We start from the raw sequence: 21775 nt of genomic DNA on the forward strand, positions 1-21775 counted from the left end.
TACATGAAACTTTATATTCGATCGTACTAAATTTTATTTTATTCAGTTTATCTCACTGCTCTAGCCTGTAGAGATTTATTTGAATCCAGACTCTGGTATCTAGTGTGTTTGCAGTCTTTCCTATTTTTATGTCATCTGTAGATTTTATGAACATGCCATCTAGGCACTTATCTACATCACTGACAAAATTGCTAAGCAGTACTCAACTTAGCAAATCTATGGGTACTTGAAGGACTCCTTCTAAGCTGACACTAGACTATTAATGTTCCTTCTTTCTTGCTGGCTATTCAGCCAGTTCTGAATCTACCTAAGAATATTGTCATCTGGCCAATATCTCCATCTTTTCCATAAGAATAGCATGAAAATTTTGTGAAATGCTTTGTTAAGATCTAGGTAACCTATGTCTATAGCATTCCTCTTATCTACCAGTTTAGTAATCTTGTCAAAAATGAAAATAAGGTTAGTTCAGCTTCCTGTCCTGGAATGCACTTCCTTTTTACCAGAGTGAGATGGACCTTTCTTGCCAATCCCCCCAATCTCCTGGGCTAAAAGACTGCTCCACCCTGTTTTTCAGCTGGTTCCATCGTTCTAGCATTTGTTCTGGCATACTGTTTTTGGTTGTTTGGAGGTAAATATGGGAGAGCTACAGCAATTTACTGCTTACTCTGCCATCTTGCCTTCCAGAAGTCCTGAAGTGGATCTTTAATGAGATGTTCTAGAGTTTTGCCAGGAGCAAACTTACTGACCTAGAATTTTCAGACTCTGTTCCTTAGCTTTTGAAAATTGGAATATTTGTCCTTCTCTGATGATAAGGTACTTCTCCAGTTCTCCATAATCTTTTGAAGATTACAACCAATGATGTTACAATTATACCTGACAGTTATTTCAGCTTCCTGGGAGCCAAGTGACTTGAATTTATGAAGGAAGGCTAGGGGATATCGCTATTATTTCATTAGTCATGTTGGGTATCATTCTTCACAGGAGAGCTAACAGAAGTAAAATTACAATTAAGTATATCACCTCAAGGTTCCCATCACTTCCACTTCAGAAAGACACTTCTTGTTGGAAAGAATCAGATTTAGAACAGAATTTTCCCCTTTTTGTTTTTCTACCTTTTTGAAGAGTGAAATTACCATTAAATTAAGGCAAAAGCAATTCAGTATTCTGCATTCTATACACACACACATACAGAGAAAGAGAGGGGGGGGGGGGGAGAGAGAGAGAGAGAGAGAGAGAGAGAGAGAGCGCACCTCATCTAATGTTTGTATAACTGAAATCCCCCATCAGTAATATATCATGCCTTGATTCTAAGCTTTTGATTTGTTTCTCAGATTTCTTATATTTTCCTCTTTCTGTCTGGCCCTGCATGGAAAGTTGGGGAAGGGAAAGAAGAGGTGTTGAAACTCTATTATTCAACTTTACTGAAAGGTTTTATAGGTGAAAATAGTTAAACTTTATAGTTTAAATAAATATTAAATACAAATGTAAATAATCAAATACCCAAATGGATCTGTGATCTCATCATTTTAGAAGTTCTCTTCCTTAGTGATGCAGATTACAGCCCATTGATAGCTGGCTGCTCATTCATTTCACTTGTTTTCTGTATCTTCCCATAAATTCTCTTAGGGAGTCCACTCAACATTCTAGAATCCTTCCTCTCTTTCTCCTGATAACTAAATGTTACTAGGGAAGTATACCATTGTCCACCTGTCATTCTTTGGCCTCACCATGTGACCAGCCCCTATGAGTAAAAGGCAATATGTCACTATGGAGGATACAAAAATGAATAAGACTTTTCATCCTCCCTCTAAGAGCTTACATTCTAGTTAGATGAAATTGATAGAATTTCTGTAACTCTACTGTCTTACAGTAATACCTTGAGAAGTTAATGGTATTAGGTATTTAATATGTGTGGTTAATAATTATATTGTAATAATGATAAATAAAAACAATATTTTAATAGCTGTCATCATTACAAGCAATGTGGAATGAAAAGTTTTTAACACAGAGAGACCTGGGAAAGGAGATCAGAATCACATGAGCACAGCATGAGAAACATCCCATCCCTGCCATTCTGTCTACTAGTAGAGGTGTCCTAAATATGCTTTCAGTGACTCTCTAGAGGATAAGCTTACATCCTTATACTTTTAGTCAATTACCAAAAAAAAAAAAAAAGCTATTTATCCACTTCTGCAATAGTCTGCAGAACACTGTATATGAAAAAAATAATAGGACTTGTCCCAGAACCATTTCATTCAAAAGCCATTTTAAAAGATGAGAATGAGATAGCAATAACAGTAATACTTATAGTTAATGATAATAAACTTTAGTGCTAGGTATTCTGCCTACACAATTATATCTTGCAGTTTGAAAGTATTAAGGTCATTAGTGATTTCTACCACATATTTGTAGATTCATGATTTATTTTGGGAGGAGCTCATTTCTATTTTCTTTTTGCTATTTATTTGAATTGATTTTTAGCCCAATTCTTCATTTTGCTAACATCATCACTTCAAGTAGCTGTCTACCTGGACATCTGTTTTAATGGTAACATGCAACCTATCCAAAATGGTTGCCATTTGGTATTTTCTGTAGCTGAGAACAATTCTATATTGCCTTTAAGTCCTTCTGAGCTCCTTTGTAGAATGAAACATTCTTAGTTGAGCACTGCCTGATGTCAAGTGCGCTTTTTCATTTGAAATATAACTTTTTAAAGTCCCTGGAGTGATTCACCAGATGATGATATAAAACAGTTGTGGGACTATGCCACATGAAGTGATGGTTTTATATCATTTTCTCTTCATTACTTTCTGTACCTTAGCCATTTTTCCTTACTTTTCTTTTATTCTCCTTTAGATTTTTTCTTGCCACATTTTTTTCTCTCTCAGTGTACATCCCCTCCTTACTTGATGATCACTTTTTTTGTCTTATTTTTTCTATTGATAATTTGGCTGGCTCTGGGGTAAAAAAATATTCAGAACAAACTATTCTTTTAATGTATTATTAAAATTCTTTTAAAAGTATCCTAAGCAAAGTGAAGTTTTCTTATTGGGTTTATTTGATATGCATTTTGGGGTGGGGGGGAGGGTGGTATTAGTATATTGGTCAGCTTAATAGAGTACTACATATATACTTTGTTGCATTCTAATGGAGGGTTCAACTATTAATGAATATATTAAAAGCATCCAATTACTCATAAATAAATAAATCAACAAACATTTATGTGTAACAGTCATTGTACAAGGGGCTAGAGATGAAAAGACAAAAAAATGAAATAATCCCTGATTTCAAGGATCTTACCCTCAGTTTGGGAATTCAGCATGTGTATACAGGAAAAGTACAAAATCACTAAAAGTTAGTTTATTGAGGGAGGACGCTAGCAATTGGTAAAGCCAGGAAAGACTTCATGTAGAAGGTGGCACTTGAGGCAGAGGTGAAAAGGTCCAGAAAAAAGAGATAGAATGTGAGGAATATCAAGAAATCAAATTGATTCTCCTTTCGAGTTAGGGAAAGGGAATAATGAATCATGAGGTTGAAAAGTACAATGTAGGTTGGAGCCAAAGGAATTTATGTTTTATTCTAGAGGCATTTGGAAATCACTGAAGGTAATTGACAAGATGAGTGGCATAGTATCCAGGAAGAGATGGTTTTTGGTAGCTCTTCAGGACTAGTAGTATAAGAAGTATATGGAAGTAGTTTACGTTAAATGTTATCTAACACAAAATATATAGAAGGAAGTGGCTTAAAGGCAGTGTTAGATGACTACCAGTTAATAGAATTAGTTCTAACAGCATTGATTATCTGGAACATCAGAAATGTATTAAAGATAACAGAATGCTAAGACAGTTTGAGAGATGTAGCATTGTGGTCAGGTCTAGTGGGAAGCAAGGATTTGGCTGCTGGGTAGAAAAGACAACCTTATTATGCTGTTCAGAAGAATGAATTGGACATCAGTCAGATAGCATTACTTAAGTAACGTTAAGTCTGAACAAGGAAAATAAGTTCAAGTTCTGAATCATTAAAACCACTTGCTGTGCTTTTCAGTTTGCTCTCATCTCTTCTGTGTATATACAGTGCATATACTTTCTGAAAGCAAGGAGCATGTCATGTCTTTGCAAAAGGTCTTCAAATATTCATTACAGAGTAAACCCAATAATGGGAGGGGATATTAATCGCCCCATATTTTGACTTCCTGATTACTTTAAATTCAATGTGTTTTACTTGTTTTATATAGTATTTTAGGTTCTTTTGCCTTAGAAATTCAATTTATTGTTCATTACAGGCTTTAGTTAAAGAAATACAACATAATGTCCAAGAGATGAGGTTGCAAATGAGACGTATTAAAAAAATAGAGCACAATAAGACACTTACCAAAACTGCAACCCAAAAAGTCCAGTGTTTAGCAGCTTCTATCCTAAACATTTCACCAACTGATGTGGAAGAAATGCTAGACTCAGAAGATGAAGAGGTGAGAGAATTTAAATGGCTTTTGTAATAATCATTTTTTAAATTAATGGCTTTTTCAGTTTAATTAAATTTCAATTAAAATATGACTTACTTGTTTGATGACTCTTAGTAGTTTCAGCTGTAAGAGAAAAAAAAATAAGGATTGACACTTTGCCACTGAAGAAATACATCAAGACAAGATGCATGCTCAAAACAGTCTACAGAAACTTAGCTATGTAATCAAGGTTTATGCAGCATCTTAAAATAACTTTGAGACAATTCAGTTGTTCATGCCTCTTCTTTCCACTTCCCTTCTTTAGTTAATTGTATTCTATATCTTGTTAACTTATTTTTAATCCATCAGTAGATGTAGTTAGTTTGACATCACTGATTTAAGCTGTTTATCTTTTAAGTAACATAAAGGAGTGATAGATACCTTGTGTATACTGGTTGAATCCAAAGTTATTGCCACTGAAAATTTAATAAGGTAATTATTTAAAGCTTAAAATTTTATTATTAAAAAGCTTTTCCTTCCTGGTTGAATCCATATAATAGATGCGATAAATGATATATTTATAACTACATATGTACCTACATGTGAACAAAAGAAAAAAAAACATTTATTAAGTGCTTACTATACCCTAAGCACTATGCTAAGCAGTAGGCACATAAATGCACAATCAGAGACAGGTCCTGCCCTCAAGAAACTTATGTTTTAATTAAGACTGGCATGGGGAGGAGGCCAAGTTTACAATACAAATAGTACAGTGGTGACCAGGGAAGAGTACTTTGGTCTGGAAAGTTACCGGGTGAGTTAATGGGGTCATAAAACAGTAGATTGACACATCCCTTCCAAAAACAGGAACTGAGGGTGAAGGTATTGCTCATAGCAAGGTAGTTGATGAGTTAGTCAAAAAGTTGAGTTGGGGAATAGGGAATAAAATGAAGCATGGCTCAGCCATTTCAGGAAAGAACCTTCCTGAGACAGAAAGGAAAATTCTAGGGATAAGGGCACTAAAGACCAGAGGAATCAAGATAGACATACTTATTACAGGAGATGACACTTAAACTTCGAAGGAATCCAGAGATTCTAAAAAGTGATAGTGAGGAAAGAGTGAATTACAGGCATGGAAAACAGCGTATTCAAAGGCATAGACAGGTGCAAAGGAATGAAATGTATAGGGAAATATAAGCAGGCCAATTTGACTTTGTGGTTTGTTGTTCATTGTTGAAGAAGACCAAACTAGACTATTAAGTGCCTGAAGAAAAGTAATACTTGGTAAACTAGGAAAGGGAGACTAGAGCTAGATTGTAGAGAGGTCAAAGGCCAAATAGAGGAATTTGGATCTTATCATAAGGGCAAGAGGGAACCAATGGAGCTGCTCAAGCAGAGGGATAACATGATCATACCTGTGCTTTAGGAATATCCCTTTGGTAGCTGGATGGAGCATGGATTAGAGAGCATGAACACAGAAAGCAGGCAGTGAGGTAGCACAGTGCTTAGAACACTGATCCCGGACTCAGGGAAATCTAGGTTCAAATGTACCCTCAGATACTGATTAGCTGTGTGACTCAGGGCAAGTCACTGAGCCTCTGTTTGCTTCAGTTTCCTCAACTGCAAAATGGGGACAATAGCATCTACCTCACAAGGTTGTGTGAGACAGTATGAAATATTTGTGAAGTGCTTAGCACAGTGTCTGACACATAGACACTATGACAATGATAACTATAATAAAATATGCATGCACATGTATTATTATTATTAATGGACTAACTAGGAGACTATTGTAATAGTCAATAAATAAGTGATGAAGTCTTGATGGTTGTGCCATAGTATAAAGAAGGGAAAAGATAAAAGATATTTTATGGAGATGTTATTGACCAGTCTGGCAACTTGTTTGGATGTGAGGGATAAGAGAGAAGGATGGTCTGTGAACCTCAGTGACTGAAAGGTAATAATATCTTAAACGAAAGTCAGGAAATTTGAGAGAAGGATGAGTTTACAAATAAAGACAGGCTCAATTTGGGGCATGTTGAATTTGAGAAGCCTTTGGGACATCCTACTTAAAATGATAGGTTTTTTTCAATCTACATAATTACCTCCTAGTTTATCTAGTGATACATTTGCATTCTATAGTATGGTTTTTGTTTTATTTTAACACTTGAGTATACCTTTAGTTAATTGTGACTCTGGGCCTCATTTTCCTTACATGTCAAATAAAGTTGCACTAGAGGGTTTGCAACGGTCCTTTGAACTCTAAAATTCAGTGATTCTTAATGATTCTTGTATATACCAATAGCACAATCATTTTTATTTAGTTTTAATTACTTTCGCGTGATACAATAGAAATAGCATTACAGTGGATTCAGGGAATTTGATTTCACATTCCTACTCTGGTGCTTACTCTTTGTGTGACCTCAGGTGAGTCACTCAATCTCCCTTTGCCTCAGTTTCTTTATCTGCAAAACTAAAGATTATAGAGCCTCTGAGGTCCCTTCCAGCCCTAGCCGTGAAATCTACTCCCTATGATCTACTCCTGCCTTGATCCCAGCCATTAAGTCAGGTTCTTTACTTATTTATTAGGAAACTATAAAAAAAATTTAGTTTTTAATATAGTGGAAGTATGCAGTTATACTGTTTTAAGGCTTATTACTAATACAGATATCTACCTACCAAACACAACACATAATAAAATCCTATATAAGAGAAGAAAATATCAGATAATCTCAGAATATGAGTTTGGGTGGAGCAACTCATACTTAAACAGTAGCCCCTTCTACAGCCTACCTAATCAGTGATTATTCTGCCTGCGTGTCAGAATCTCCAGTGATAGTCAACCTCCTGCCTCCCAAGTCAGCTCATTCCACTTTTGTATAATTCAAATTGCTAAGGAGTTTTTCATTATAACAAGATAAATTTTCCTTTCTATAACTTCTACCCTTTACTCCTAGTTTTTCCTCATGGGGCCAAGTAGCAGAGGTCTGATTCCTCTTCTTCGCTTAAAGACAGTGATCCAAGTGCCCCTAGGAAGACAGAGCAGTATGTTTGTTACTTTGTATAGCTTGATGGCAATAGTAATTCAGTTGAAATTGTTTCTACATTTTATTTTTTTAAACCCACTTTGTAAATTCATATATACAAAACACATTTTTGAGTTGCTGTTCTGTGGACTTGATTTCTGCATACATGACAATAATAATTTTTAGTCATCTGTTAGGCACTTATGATTTAAAGATACAAAATGAATGCTGAATTTTAGAAAGTAGTCAGTCTTTTTGGTATCTATTGCAGGCCAGTTCCTCATTCTTTGAGCAGATATATTTGATGTCTGATGATATGATCTGTGATTTTATTTTAGATAAACTTAATTGATACTGACATTTTACTTTTTTGTTTGTTTAGGAATTGAAAAAAGCAAGGAGGGCCTGTGAACAAGATAAGGAGTGGTTAATAAACATTAATAAAATTCTTGAAGGACAGGTATTTCTACTTTTCCTGCTTCTTATATTAAAACTTTATCTTAATTCAAAGCCTTCTTTTATTTAAAACAGTATTTCTCTTGTTTTATAATGTTACTAGCATCTTCATATTATTCACTTGTATTATATAAGGAATTATGCTAACAGAAAGGAAAGTTAACCCTATTTGTATTTGCTAATTTAACATAGAGAGCCTTGGCAAGTGTATTAACTAAATTATTGGGTTGATCTATATGTTTGGTAGATTGAAAAGGATTTATTCCTTAGACCTCTTAGGAAAAGAGATTCTTTATTATGTGTCTTTAAAGTTAGTAGTTGATATGGACACCTGAGGAGTTCATGGGTCTCAGTGACCTTTTACTATGGACCTGTTTCCAGTCAATTCATGTTTTCCTCACAGCCAGACAGCTGTTTATTACTGTGTCTTCCCGCATTCTCTACAATATTTTCTACTGAGACCTCGAGCAGCTTGTTAGTGGGAAGTAAATATTGATTTGGCATCCTGTCAATGCAGAAAGAATGAAAAAATTTCCACCAGAGGCCCCTCAAACATTTTCCTATCGACATTTTCTGGGCAGAGTGGAAAGCTGCATAGAGGATGACAAGGCTGAGACTACTTGAAATCCCTGAGGGGTCTATTGAGACTGCTGCTGTGACCTGTGTGATACTTTTTCTTCTCTTTCAAGTATTTTTTTAATACACACACAGTCTGCTGGGATGTGCCCCTCTTGTAAGTGATCAAGGGCAGTTTATTGGCAGGTGAGAGCCCTGCTTTTCTAGTCATAGTCAGACTCTGTTTTGACATCACTCACAACATGTAATGTATTCTAAAACTTTTCCTTATAGTTCCTGCTCTTATCTTGATTTTTGTATTAAAAGTAGCCCATGAAAGAAGAAAATAGTTGAAGTACACATGCTAAAAAATTCAAATGATTTCTATTTACAAACTGGTTATGCAGATATTTTAAAAATATTTCCATTTTACAATTCAAATATTATCAATAATTTATAGAAAACAAATTTCTTTTAATACTTGCAAAATGCTATTCATTGGTCTGGTTTGAGTAATACCAAAAATAAGTAAAACATGATACATTCAGCATTTATGTTTATAATACTATTTTATAAACCCAAATCAGTTGCATTAAGTAATACCTGATATTATTGAGGATCTGCTATTTAAACAGACAGCATGAAGTGGTAGAAATAACACTGCATTCGTTGGTGGTCTTAGTTATGAGTTCCAGTCTTGCTTTTACCATTTGTTCCCATCTGACCTTTTGCAAGTCACATTTAACACCTCTCAATCTCATCCCATATCTCAGTGCCCCATCCCAAAGCTGTTGTGAGAATTAATGGAGAGAGTGTTTATGAAGTGTTTTATTAATAAACCATGCAGTTATGTATACAGGGGTATGTTTAAGTACTAAATGGCAGGTTCTCTAGGTAGCATGAAGAAAGAGCAGGGAATTGGAATCCAGGGACCATAGTTCCCATCCTAGAGCTGCTACTTGTGCCCAGGTGATATCAGACGAGCCACTTAGCCTTGAGGGGCCTCAATTTCCTTATCTGTAAAATGAGAGTGACTGCCTGTCAGATCCCTCTCTATTCTAAATCTATGAGCCAGGACTTTCATATCTGCCAATTCTTCAAAAGTGATTTTAGAAATGGCTATATCTATGTCAGATTTTCTTACCAGGGCAGTGAATAAAAATGAATTGAATAACATTTAAAAATATTTTGCCCTTGTTAGTGTGACTAAACTTCTTTCTGTTTTGGAATTCTATAAATATAAATTAGGATTCTAAAACATTAAATATAAGTATTACTTTTTTTATAAATTCTAATGATACTAGAAAATACTTTTCTTGCATGATACATATTATATATATATATATATATGTGTGTGTGTGTGTGTGTGTGTGTGTATACACACACATATTTCATATACATGTACAAACTTGAGATCATCCATTTCCAGGCTGCTTATTCTGTCCAGAAAATGCCCTGTTGAAAATTGCGGCAGACCACTTAATACTACAGCTTGATATAGGGTCTTTTTGTGCCACTGAGCCTGGACTCAGGAATATAATTGCCCAGCAGTATTGATTTAATTGCCTCGGTTTATTTGTGGACTCCTAATTATTGACTGGAGGTAAATTTAATGGAGCAGCCTTTATGAACACTGGGAAACCGCTGCTGTTGCTGTTATACATAATGAACTGCATCATATCCCTTTAGATCATTTTTCAAGCTAATTTTATTCCACTGCGATAGTAAGATAACATTTAAAAAGTCAAAGACTTTTTATTTTATTACTGACATAGGTGGTTTTTCTAATGTGTTGGATTGGGGGGGGCGGTGTTGGAGTGGGAATATAGGCTTCAGAGTTTTCACTTGAATGCCACTTCATAATTATACCCAAGAGGAAAATCTATAAACTATAACATATCTCAGTTTTACCAGACTTCTCTTTCTACTCCTGAGTTTGTGTTTGTCCAGAGTTTGAGAAAAGATACCTCTTTTCATACCAATTTTTCTGAACCTTAGTTCAGCTCTGGAATTTCAAGAAGCTAAAGAGTTACAATCGTATGCCTGCCATCTAGTTCATGACTCTTTGCCAGACAGACACAGTTCTCATACTTGCATTTACATTATCTTCAATCTATGGAAAAATTGTGCTCATTGTCTAAAATAATGTAATAGTTAATTAGTTGCTGAATGATATTTAAAATACAATTGAAAGATTGAGGTAAAAATTTCACTGATGTCATTATGATTGTTTACCCAGGCAGAGTGAAGCAAAACATCGATAGATTGTTATTTTGCCAAAATAAGAATCTGCTACAAAAGAAAAAAAAATTTCTCAAATGAATTTTTAATTGTTCTATTTTCACTTTCTGAATTTCCCATATAGCTGTGAGATCCTTCAATTCAGTTTATGCCTTATGAGTTAAAAGTATATGGTTCTAGGAAGTTGGCTTGGACTTGGCTGTTATTTTTCATTATAAAGTATTGGGTATTAATCCATTGATTTGTTTTTGACAGTGTATAAAAGGTGGTTTCTTGTGTCTGTGTGTGTATTCACTTAAGTGAAAATATGTATTGATAAAATACTCATTTGAAATTAGAAAACTATTCTACTTTGTGTCCAGTGCATTAGTACACATTAAACTGATACTGAAAAGTGCTATGTGAACAATATGAGATATGAAACTCAAAAATTTTGTATTTTACAATGGATGCAGAATATACAGATGCCTTAAATAAGGTTAAATGGATGTCAACTTGGTAATTTTTGGTTTGTTAAATTTTTATACTAGCATGAATGGGCTTTTTCCATATTTCATGAAGAACATGTCTGGGTGCATGACCAATATTTAATTAAAAATCTCTATTTCACCCTTCACTTTTTTCATTTAGTCACATCTTAACTTTAAATATTCATGAATTTTCTTTTAAAATTTGTTGTGCTGTTTGTAAATGTCTTTCTAATTTTATTAGAAGCATGGACTTATTTGTTTAACTAGTTAACACAATACATTGTGTGCATCTGGTTCACTAGAAGTAAACCTACATCAGAGATAGCCACTAAAATATATTGGTGTTTCTTCTGTATTGGGAATTTGGTACTCAAAACAGGACTGTGATATTCAGTTCCTCAGCAGGGTCTCAGTTATTTGTCTTTTGTTCTCTTTTCTCCTCAAACTTCCAGTTTTTACTCAATCATCCATAATGTTCATTAATAAAAAAGAAACTTACTGTTTAAAAAAAAGATGAATAAAATACTCCAGATTTATCTGGAGACAAATTACTTTACAGACTTCTTCTGTAAAATAAAATTTTACTGACTTTTTCTGAGACAGACCCTGTCAAAGCTCCCCTTTCACTTTCAGGGAGCTCTTAAAATTCACAAGACAACCGCAATGATTAAGGAGCCTAAGGAGAAATAAAGGAAACCAAATCCAAGAGGGATAGAGGATCTTTTGGCCAGGTGATATGTTGTATGAGTTATGCCAAGTACAAGTAGGAACCGAGCCAACAAATAAAGCAGAAACTGGTATTCCAAGGAAATCCACAGATAACTGACCTATTTCAAGAGAGCTCAGTAGCTAGGAAGGTGAAATGCAATGGCTTTGAACCACATTAGCCCAACTCAGAAGGGCCACTGAAGCAACTAGTATGCGTTCTCTGTTTTGTAGCCAGACTCAGAGTAGAAGCAGATGGAAATCTCTGACCCGTGTAAGTCTAAAGTATAAATGAAAGTCTGAAGATGACAGCCAAAAACAGACACCAGAAACAGTTCATAGGACCTAAAAAGAGAAATTGAACGATGACACCACTCAGCATTTCATTCAACATCTCCCAGTTCTACACCCACTTTTATCAGTATTCACCCATGCCTGCTCAGACACATTATTGTTCCATTGGCAATTGGTTTCAGACCAAAAAGCAGTGATGTTTTCAGTCATATCAATAATTCCACATCGGATGATTTTCTGGCATTTACTAATTATACACATTATGTATAACCCACTGACAGGCAAGCAGATAGGTGGTATTTGCCTGTGTGCCATTATTGCTTTTTTCTTTGGGTTACCCAATTGTCCTATGGAAAACAGTTACAGAAAAATTGCTCCAATAATCCTTCTATTAACATTAATATCATGTCTTTTTGCCATCTGGCAACTCAGTAACAGCTGCAAGTAAAGGTGAATTTGAAGTGTCTTTCCTTGAACCCAGAATGCACAGTCACTTTCCCCACTCAGTACCCAGGGAATGTTCAAGTCCTGCTTAGGAGTCAAAGTAGAAGAAAGCTAGGGACTGAACTTTTATAGTACACCTTTATTTTATTTAAAATGTTGGGAACCCAAACCTTAAATATATTTATATTCAAATACAAGTATTGTAAAAGAATGTCCCCTTTTTAGAATTCTTAATAATTGTACCAAGACTGGGCCTTAAATATATCTTTGCAGTAGTTATGCATGAAAGATTTGTTAAGCAAATCTGTAAAAATCTGAGGGGAAACTTTTAAATTAAGAGGAAAAAATACTTTTCAAGAATGGAATGGAAAAGCACTTACTATATGCCAAGCACTTTGCTAAGCACTAGAGATACAAATGAAAAAGCAATAGCCCCTCCTCTCAAGGAAAATATATCCTAGTAAGTCTGCTGGTGTTGGTCCATCTGTCAAGAGTTTTAATAGCACTGGTTTATAAAGATTTCATGAGAGACATTTAACCTACTTTAGTGAAAAAGAAAACTAAAGGAACTTAAAAAGCACTATTTGCATGTAATTAATGTGTTAATTTTAAATTATTCTTACCTGTAAATCAAAGCAGACTTAGTAAGACCTCTGTTGTTCACATCTCTGCTGGACTTTTTGTAAGCAGTTAATTCCAATTAATTGATGAGTATACACCTTCCAAAGGTCGTTAAAACTATCCTTGCATTTTCATCATGTTAAACTCTTGACCTTTTTCTCTTAAGACCTCCACAAGGGATCCATCCGATGTTCTGGCCACCTTCTTTAGATCTCTTTACTTGTGTGGATACCACTGTCATAAGTTATCACTTGCTTTTACTCTGTGAGTAGATCACACAACCAGATAAAGGAGCAGGTTCTATATCTCTCTTATGACATCCTTTCTTGCTTTAATTCAACAAAAGTAATTTCTCCTCTGTACTTCTGTTGCACCCTACTCACACTCACCTTCCATCTCTCCATTGCTCTTTTGGTAACCCTAGCTAAAAATAGTTAAATTCTATTTCTTTAAAAATATCCAGTGATTCATATTTCTCACAATTCAACTTAGTTTTCTAACTAACTGGGTCCTACTCAGTAAGATTTAACTATTTCAAATTAGTTCAGTAAAATTCTAAAGTCAATTAAAGACGTTTTTAGGTCTATGCTTTTGCTTTATTCTATTACTAGAGATAATCTAGAGTTAAGAATATTTGAATTTGAATTATTGTGTCTGCTTTTTCATTACATTTTCATTTCATTTATTTGAGTAAATGATTTTTCTTTATTTTCCAATGTTTCTTGCCTTTCTAATGTTTTTCAGTGAGCTTTTCCTTTTTTTCCCTGAAGTGATTTTCTCATTTTGGCATTTCCTGTCACCAAAGGTATGAGTTTTGTATTCACCAAAGGCAACCCTAGATACAGGACTGCAAAATTAAAGGACTATATTCCCAATTAAGAAAATATTATTGAATTACATTTCAAAATCATACTGAGGTCATCTCTTTGGACAGTCTTTTACTTTTTTCAGTTATATTAGTGATACTTTCTTATTAATGCATGACTAGAATAAGTTCCATAAGGATCAGCTACATCTCTTCTTTTTCATCTTCTCTAATTCCTAGTAGTGATAAAAATAATTACAATAGTTCAAATTACTTTGGGGCTTTAAGGTTACAAAGCACTTTCCTCCCATCAGCCCTATGAGATAGATAATGTAAATATTTTTACTCATATTTCAGTTATTGGATACATCTTCTTTAGAAAATTTCACAGAATCATTGAATTTCACAGTCCAAAGGGACTCCCTTGAGTGCATGGCCCTCCCATTCCTGAAAAATATTTCCTTTCCTCTGCCACATACTCAACAGACTTTTTTCCTGAAGACCCCTAAACATGGGAACCTGATCCATCCCACAACAGCCCACTGCACTTTGGGATAACCATTGCTGCTAGTTCTACCCTGTAGGACCAAGCGAAACAATATTAATTACCTTTCTGCATGGCAGCTGTACATAGAGTTACAGTATTTTAGAGTCTATCAAATCCAAGGATTCTTAACCTTTTTATGTCTCTTTGGCAGAATGGTGAAGCCAGATGCATAAAGTAAAATACATAGGATTGCTACAGAAACCAATTATATTAAAATACAGTTATCAAAGTACTTTTGTCATCCGAGTTTACAAATTACTCAGTCTATCCACAGACTTTTTTGGGGGAAGGGGGGAGAAAGGTGGTTATCTCAGGTTAACAACCCTTGATTTAATCCAAGCCATATACTAAAGGAATTCTTACTACATGATAAGGTAATACCTGATAGGTTGTCCTCTAGCTTCTGCTTAGTAGCAAAAGCCACTTCCAAAAACCTTGGAAGCCCATTTCATTTTTTGATAGTTCTAATTATTAGGGAGCTTTTCCTGATATCAAATCCGAATTTGCCTTCAGAAGCTTCTATCCATTGTTTCTGGTTCTTCCTGCTAGGCCAAACAAAACAAGTTTAATCCCTTTTCCACATAACATTTCAAATACTTGAGCACTTATAGTTTGTCCTCTGAGACTTCCCTTCTTCAGGCTAAAAATCTCTAACTCCTTATGATAAGGGGGTTGTTATTGAGCTTACAATCCACTAAGACCTTCTTATCTTTTTTCTGACAATGTATCTTAGTGTGGGTCTCCATCTTCAACTTGTGAAGGTGATTATTTTGAGCCCAAGTATAAGACTACATTTGTCCCTGCTTAATTTTATCTCATTAGATTCATCCCAGTGCTTCAGCCTGTCAAGATGTTTTTGGACCTAGTATGTTAGCTATCCTTCTTAACTCTGGTATCTGTGCATTTTATAAGCATGCCATCTGTGCCTTTATCTAAGTCAGTGGTAAAATAATTAAGCAATACAGGGCCAAAAACAGATTCTATCTTGTGTATCTATCTGTTTAAAAACATTAATTTGGCTGCTGAACTTCTTGGATGTTTGCATCAGTTTCTTCAAACAACTGGTTCAGAGCTGGGTTCCAGCCCAAACTTTGGGTGATCATCTAGTTAAATTTCCCAAATTCCTGTTGAGTCTCATACAAAATGACTGAGGTCTTCTGTACTCTAGAACAAATTCATTGTTTTTCCTGACCTATTAAAATGCAGATAAATTACTCAAACCTTCAGAACAACTTCCAGATGCTTCCTTTGCACCTAAAAGCATTTGACCCTGATATTGAATTGTCTCTATATTTATCCCATCAATTTTGCTAAAGTCCAAATTGGGCATACCCTTGCACAGGTATCATTTCTATTTTATAAAGAAAAAAAACAAGAGGACTTGATACTCAGGGTATCCCAGCTATTAAGTATGAGAACTAAGATTTGAATTTACGTCTTCTGTAGTCCAGTGCTTTCTATTACACTGTCTTGTCGGTTACAGTTCTACCTGTCATACTTGCCTCTTGCCTTCTCCATTACTTTGACGTATTGTATTCACAGAATTGTATCACTGTTACCTTTTAGTTAAACTTTTTCCTTCCCAGAATTTGGAGCTCTTCTTAAAGAGGCCCACATGAGATTTAGTGATACTCCTTCATAATTTCAAAGTAACAGGTAAAGAAAGTATAATAAAATAATGATTTAATAATCATTATTAATCAAATTAAACAAATTAATCATTTCATTTCAATTCCTGGAAGGCAGAAAATGTTTTGTATTATAACACTGGGTAATAATGAGCATCAAAAAAGACAGAACTCTCTGGCAAAGATAGTTCCCTGGCATGTGTACTACTATAAGAGTCTTAGCACTTCATAGGAATATAATGAATTAGATTGGAACAGACTGGATGCTGGCCCTAGGTTCTGCCATAGTGGCAAAAGTACTATAGTTGAGTCTTAGCTTATACACTATATCAGATCAGAATATATAACAAATCAGTTCCCTTATATTTCAAAACAAGAAATCTCTATACTTTATTGTTATGTAGAGTGATCACTGAAGGAAATGTGTTAACAGATAAGTCTCTTCCAGTCCCTTAATTTTCAGAACAAAAAACAGTATCACTAGGCTAAGATGGAATCTAGGTAAAGTAAAAATTGTCCTCAGTGAAGTGGAATGGAAACCTTTTGTACTTATAAATTGTCCCCAATATCTCATCATATCCAGCGTTATCATCTTGAATGAAATTATCAATGTGACCACTTTCATTTTGTTTTTGGCCTTGGCAAAAAGTATCCTTGCTAATCTACGATACTTTTTTTTAAAAAAATGTTTGTACAGTTGATATAAGTAGCTTTAATTCCATCAAAGTTTATAGACTTTTAACAATGTAATCACAACTTTTTAACAATGTCTTGATCTTACTTTCCTTTGCCACTTATAATCAATTACAACTGCTCAGCGTAACCTTGCAATTTGCTGTTAATATTCATTACAAGTCATGAAACACTTATTGTAAGTGTGTACTGCATACAAGAGATTGTGTTAGTAGTTTGTGATATAGAAACAGCAAGACAAAATTGAAAGAATGCTGGATTTTGAGTCAGAGAACAGAAATCCAAATCCGACCTCTCTTCTTTACAATATATAAAATGAGATAGTTGGACTAGACTGTATCTAAATTTTCTTCCAGCTCCAAATCTATTATTTCATGATAATATGAGAAGTAATATAGTCCCTGATCTCAAGAAGCTTGAAATCTAATAAAAGTGATGCATGCCCACAAATATGAATGCTGTGAAGCCTAATATTAGGAAGACAAAGGAGAGATCCAACATTTTTCTAAGAAAATTTGGGGTGGGAAAAAGTAACTTCTAACTAGAAGGATTGAGTAAGGCTCCATGGAGGAGGTAGCACCAAAGCTGAACCTTAGGAGAAGAGGATTTCAGTAGGTGAAGATAACATGGAAGTGTATTGCAGGTATGAGGAGCAATGCAGAATATGCATGGCTGTGGAAAGGAGTGCAGGACAACATTGGGGAACAGAATGAGCCGAAAAGGACCAACTTCCATCTAATCTATTCCAGTGGCCATCTAGTCCAACCTATACCCCACTGACACACACCTTCCAAGTGGACATCCTGCCTCTTTTTGAAGACCTCCAGGGAAGGGAGAATCTCCCTCCTTTTGAGTCAGGCTGTTTCGCTTTTAGACACCTCTAATTGTTAGGAATTTTTTCATGATATCAAGCTTCTACGCACTCATCCTAGTTCTGCTTTCTGGGGCCAAACAAACCTACTCTAATTTCTCCTTCACACGATAGCCCTTCAAATATTTGAAGATAGTCATCATATTTCCACTAAGTCTTCTCTCAAATAAGACACTCCATCTCCTGACTCCAGGCATTTTCACTGGCTGTCCCTTATTCATATAATGTTCTCCTTCTTCATCTTTGCCTCCTTGCTTCCTTCAAGTCCTAGATAAAATTCCACCTTCTGCAAGAAGCCTCTCCTGATTTCCTTTAATTTTGGTGCTTCCCTCTGTCAATTATTTCCAGTTTAGTCAATATGTATTATATACTCATTTGCAGATAGCTAGTTACATATTGTTTCCCCCATTAGGTTATGAGCTCCTCAGACTATCTTTTGCCTTTCCTTGTATCTCCAGCACTTATCACAGTTACTGGCACATAACAGATGCTTAATAATGTTTATTGAATAACCAACTTCCCTCCAAGCTAAACATCCTCATTTCCTTCAGTTGATCCTCATGTGACTCGAACTTAAGGCCCTTTAACATCCTGGTTGCTCACCTCTAGAAACTTTCTAGCTTATCAGTGTTGTTCTGAAGCTCTGTGCCCAGAAGGAAATAACAGTACTCCAGATAAAGTCTAGTGTGAGCAGAGTTCCATGGGGTTGTCACTTCCCTTTATCTATGCCCTTCCCAGTATGGCACAAGATTGCATTAGCTTTTTTGTCTGTATTACCATATTGCTGAATCATAGCGAGTTTGACTCTGAGATATTTTTTGGAATAATTGCTGCTAAATATGATTTCCCCATCTGATATTTGTGCAGTGTAAAACTTTATATTTGTTGCTATTGAATTTATTCAGCCTGGTGCTGTAGCCTGTCCAGATCTTTTTGGACACTGCCTCTGTCGTCTGTTGTGTTAGCTTCTTCCCCAACCCCCCAGCTAGGTGTCATCTGAAAATTTGATAAGCAAGTCACTGATAAAAATTATAAACAGCACAAAGTCAAGCACGAATTTCTGGGATACTCCTCTAGGGACCTGTGACATTGTCACTAAGCCAGTAACACTAACTTTGAGTCTGCTCATCTAAACAGTTCTGAATCCATCTGGAGTCCACATCTAGTCTATATCTCTCCATCTTCTTCACAAGACTAATGTGAGGCATTTTATAAAAAATGTTCCTAAAATCTAAGTAAACTATATCCATAGTATTCTTTTCATCTACTAGGTTAGTAATCCTGTCAACAACAACAAAAAGGAAAGGTTTACCTGGTACGATCTGTTCTTTTGACTCATTTCCTTTATAGTAATAATAGCTAGCATATACCTAGCACTTTAAGGTTTGGTTTGCAAAGCACTTTATAAATACTATGTCTTTATCTTCCCAACAATCATAGGAGGCAGGTGCTATCGTTGTCACCACTTTACAGATGAGGAAACTAAAACAGACAGAAGTTAGGTGACTTGCCCAGGATCACGCATCTAATAAATATCTGGGGCTAGATTTCGACTTAGTTCTTCCTGATTCCAACTCTTGCGCCCTATCTGTATTTGTATGAAATCATTAATGATGATGCCCTGGTTGAAAAAAACAACAATCATAGTTTAAAATTTAAGGCTTTCTGTTCTGAATCACTATTTTGAAGTTTTAAGACCAGTAGGTTTAGCCCAAAGAACCTTAGCACCAGCAACTTTGAGTTTGGCTGACTTAGGGTCAATGGCCTTAGCAGTCTCGGAATTGCTGGCCTTGACCTTAGAGTTGAACTTAGGAATCTTGGCTTTGGACTTGGTGTTCATGGGATCAGACATGGTATCCTTGGGGGTCAGCCACTTTGGTAACCACTAAGTTCAATAAGTTTGACAACCTTGGTGTCAGTGGTTCTGGCAACCTTAGAGTCATGCTTGGTGACCTTAGGGCTAAGACTATAGTGCAAATGGTGGGGCCTGAACAATTGACAGCAGTCTTAGGCCAGTATTCAGGCATGGTGACCTTGTGCCTACCCAACAAACTCCAGCAGTTCCCAATCAACTCAGTGGCAGACAAAAAATCCTCTGGCATTCAAAGCTCTTCACAACCTAGTTCTTCTCTTACCTTTCTTGCCACATACTCTTTGACATTGGCCTCCTGGCTCTTTCTACAAAAAAGATATTCCATCTCCTGACTGGGCATTTTCTCTGGCTATTATTCATGCATATTTGGCACTCTCCCTCCTCTCTAACTACTGATCTCCCTGGTTTCCATTAAGTCCCAACTAAAATCTCATCTGTTACAGGAAGCCTTCCCCAACCCCTCTTAATCTTAGTGCCTTTCCTCTGTTAATTATTTCCTGCTTATCCTGTATTTAACTGATCTGTACGTATTTGTTTGTTAAATTGTAAGCCCCTTGAGGGCAGAAACTGTCTTTAGCCTCTTCTTGTATCTCCAGCACTTTGCATGGTACCTGGTACATATATAACTGACTGACTGAGGAGCTTGAACTTGAGGACTTGGTGCTAAGGATATTGATGGCTTCTGCTCATGCACTGATGGCTTTGTCATTATTGGCATCTTCTTCAGTCCATTCTTATGCTTCTTAGCAAAACATATTTCTCAGAAACTTGGGTTCCCGATCTAAATCACTAATAATTGGAGAAATATATATTAAAGCAACTTTGAGGTTCCATCCCAAACCCATCAGACTGGCAAAGATAACAGAAAGGAAAAGGACAAATATTGGAAGGCTGCGGGAAAACAGGTACACTAGTGCATTGTTGGTGCATTTCTGGACTGTTCCAGCCATCCTGGAAAGTAATTTGGAACTTTGCCCAAAAAGCTACCCAACATTAGCAGTATCAGTGCTACCTGTTCTAGAACTATAGCCCAAAGAAAAAATATATACACAAATAGTTATAGCATATGTTTTCATGGTATCCAACAATAGGAAACTGAAAGATTGGGGAATGGCTAAACAAATTATGTTATATGAACATAATTGAATATTATTATGTCATGAGCAATGCTGAAATGGATAATTGAAGAAGAAATTGGGAAGACTGTTAGATGCAGAACAAAATGAGCAGAACAAGAACAATTTATACAATGATAACATCATTATGGAGTAAAACAACTCTGAGGAAGGTGGAACCAAGATATCTGAGTAGCAAAAAGGAGTATAGGGAGTTCTCTCCCTGCCAAAAAATACAAAACAAAACAAAACTCTTCCAAACAGATGTAGAAAATATGCCAGTCTGAATGCTGATGAGGAAATTCAAGAAAAAAAGTTACAGTGTGTCCTTTTTTCCAGCCAAGATCAGCAAAGGAGATACACAAAGGTTTGCAGATACTGAGGATTAGGTCTGTCCAGGAGCCTGCCATATTCAGCGCATTCCAAAGCAGAGAGAAGCCATGGACCAGGGAAAAGAAGCTTCTCATACCAATATGAGGACATGTCATGCAGCATTTGGGAACAGGTGCCGACTGGCAGCTTTGTCACTCACTACCCAAATCCAAGTCACAGATAGATGACAGGGGGACCTGTGCCTAGGGGTGGCATTCCAGGATGGTGAGCAGTAGAGGGTCCTGGGTTGTGTACCAATAGAAGAGCGAGCTGAGAAGCAAACTCTAGCAATATGGTTCAAACCCCTTGGATACTCAGGAGCAGAGCAGGGTCACAGTTCCAACCTCTAACCCAAACTGAAACCTGCAGAGGAATAACCAGGGCAAGAATTCCAGATTAATGAGAAGCTTGCAGTTCTGTCACTCTGAACCAGTAAAGCTTTCTGGCCAACTGATGGTGGCTGACTCCAGCAGCAGTTTACTTTTGCCCAGACCCAACCCCAGGTCAGGAACTTGCAGAGTTCAGAAAGGGGGAAGTGATCAGACTTGCCCCGAATCAGCCTACTTTGGGAGCACTGATAGTTTGCAGACACCCAGTTTGAGCTGTCTCTGATATAAT

The 21775-nt window shown here is 36.0% G+C and overlaps 1 protein-coding gene across 1 annotated transcript in view; it reads left to right on the forward strand.

Moving 5' to 3' along the window:
* CNTLN (centlein) overlaps positions 1 to 21775 on the forward strand; it is a 440159-nt gene that overhangs the window by 390842 nt on the left and 27542 nt on the right. The window contains exons 26-28 of the mRNA XM_036739595.1: positions 4283 to 4468; positions 5524 to 5543; positions 7870 to 7927. Coding sequence (XP_036595490.1) covers positions 4283 to 4468; positions 5524 to 5543; positions 7870 to 7927 — 264 coding nt within the window. The remainder of the gene's footprint in view (positions 1 to 4282; positions 4469 to 5523; positions 5544 to 7869; positions 7928 to 21775) is intronic.

The sequence above is a fragment of the Trichosurus vulpecula genome, chromosome 9 (genome assembly GCF_011100635.1).
Source record: "Trichosurus vulpecula isolate mTriVul1 chromosome 9, mTriVul1.pri, whole genome shotgun sequence".
Lineage (NCBI taxonomy): Eukaryota > Metazoa > Chordata > Mammalia > Diprotodontia > Phalangeridae > Trichosurus > Trichosurus vulpecula.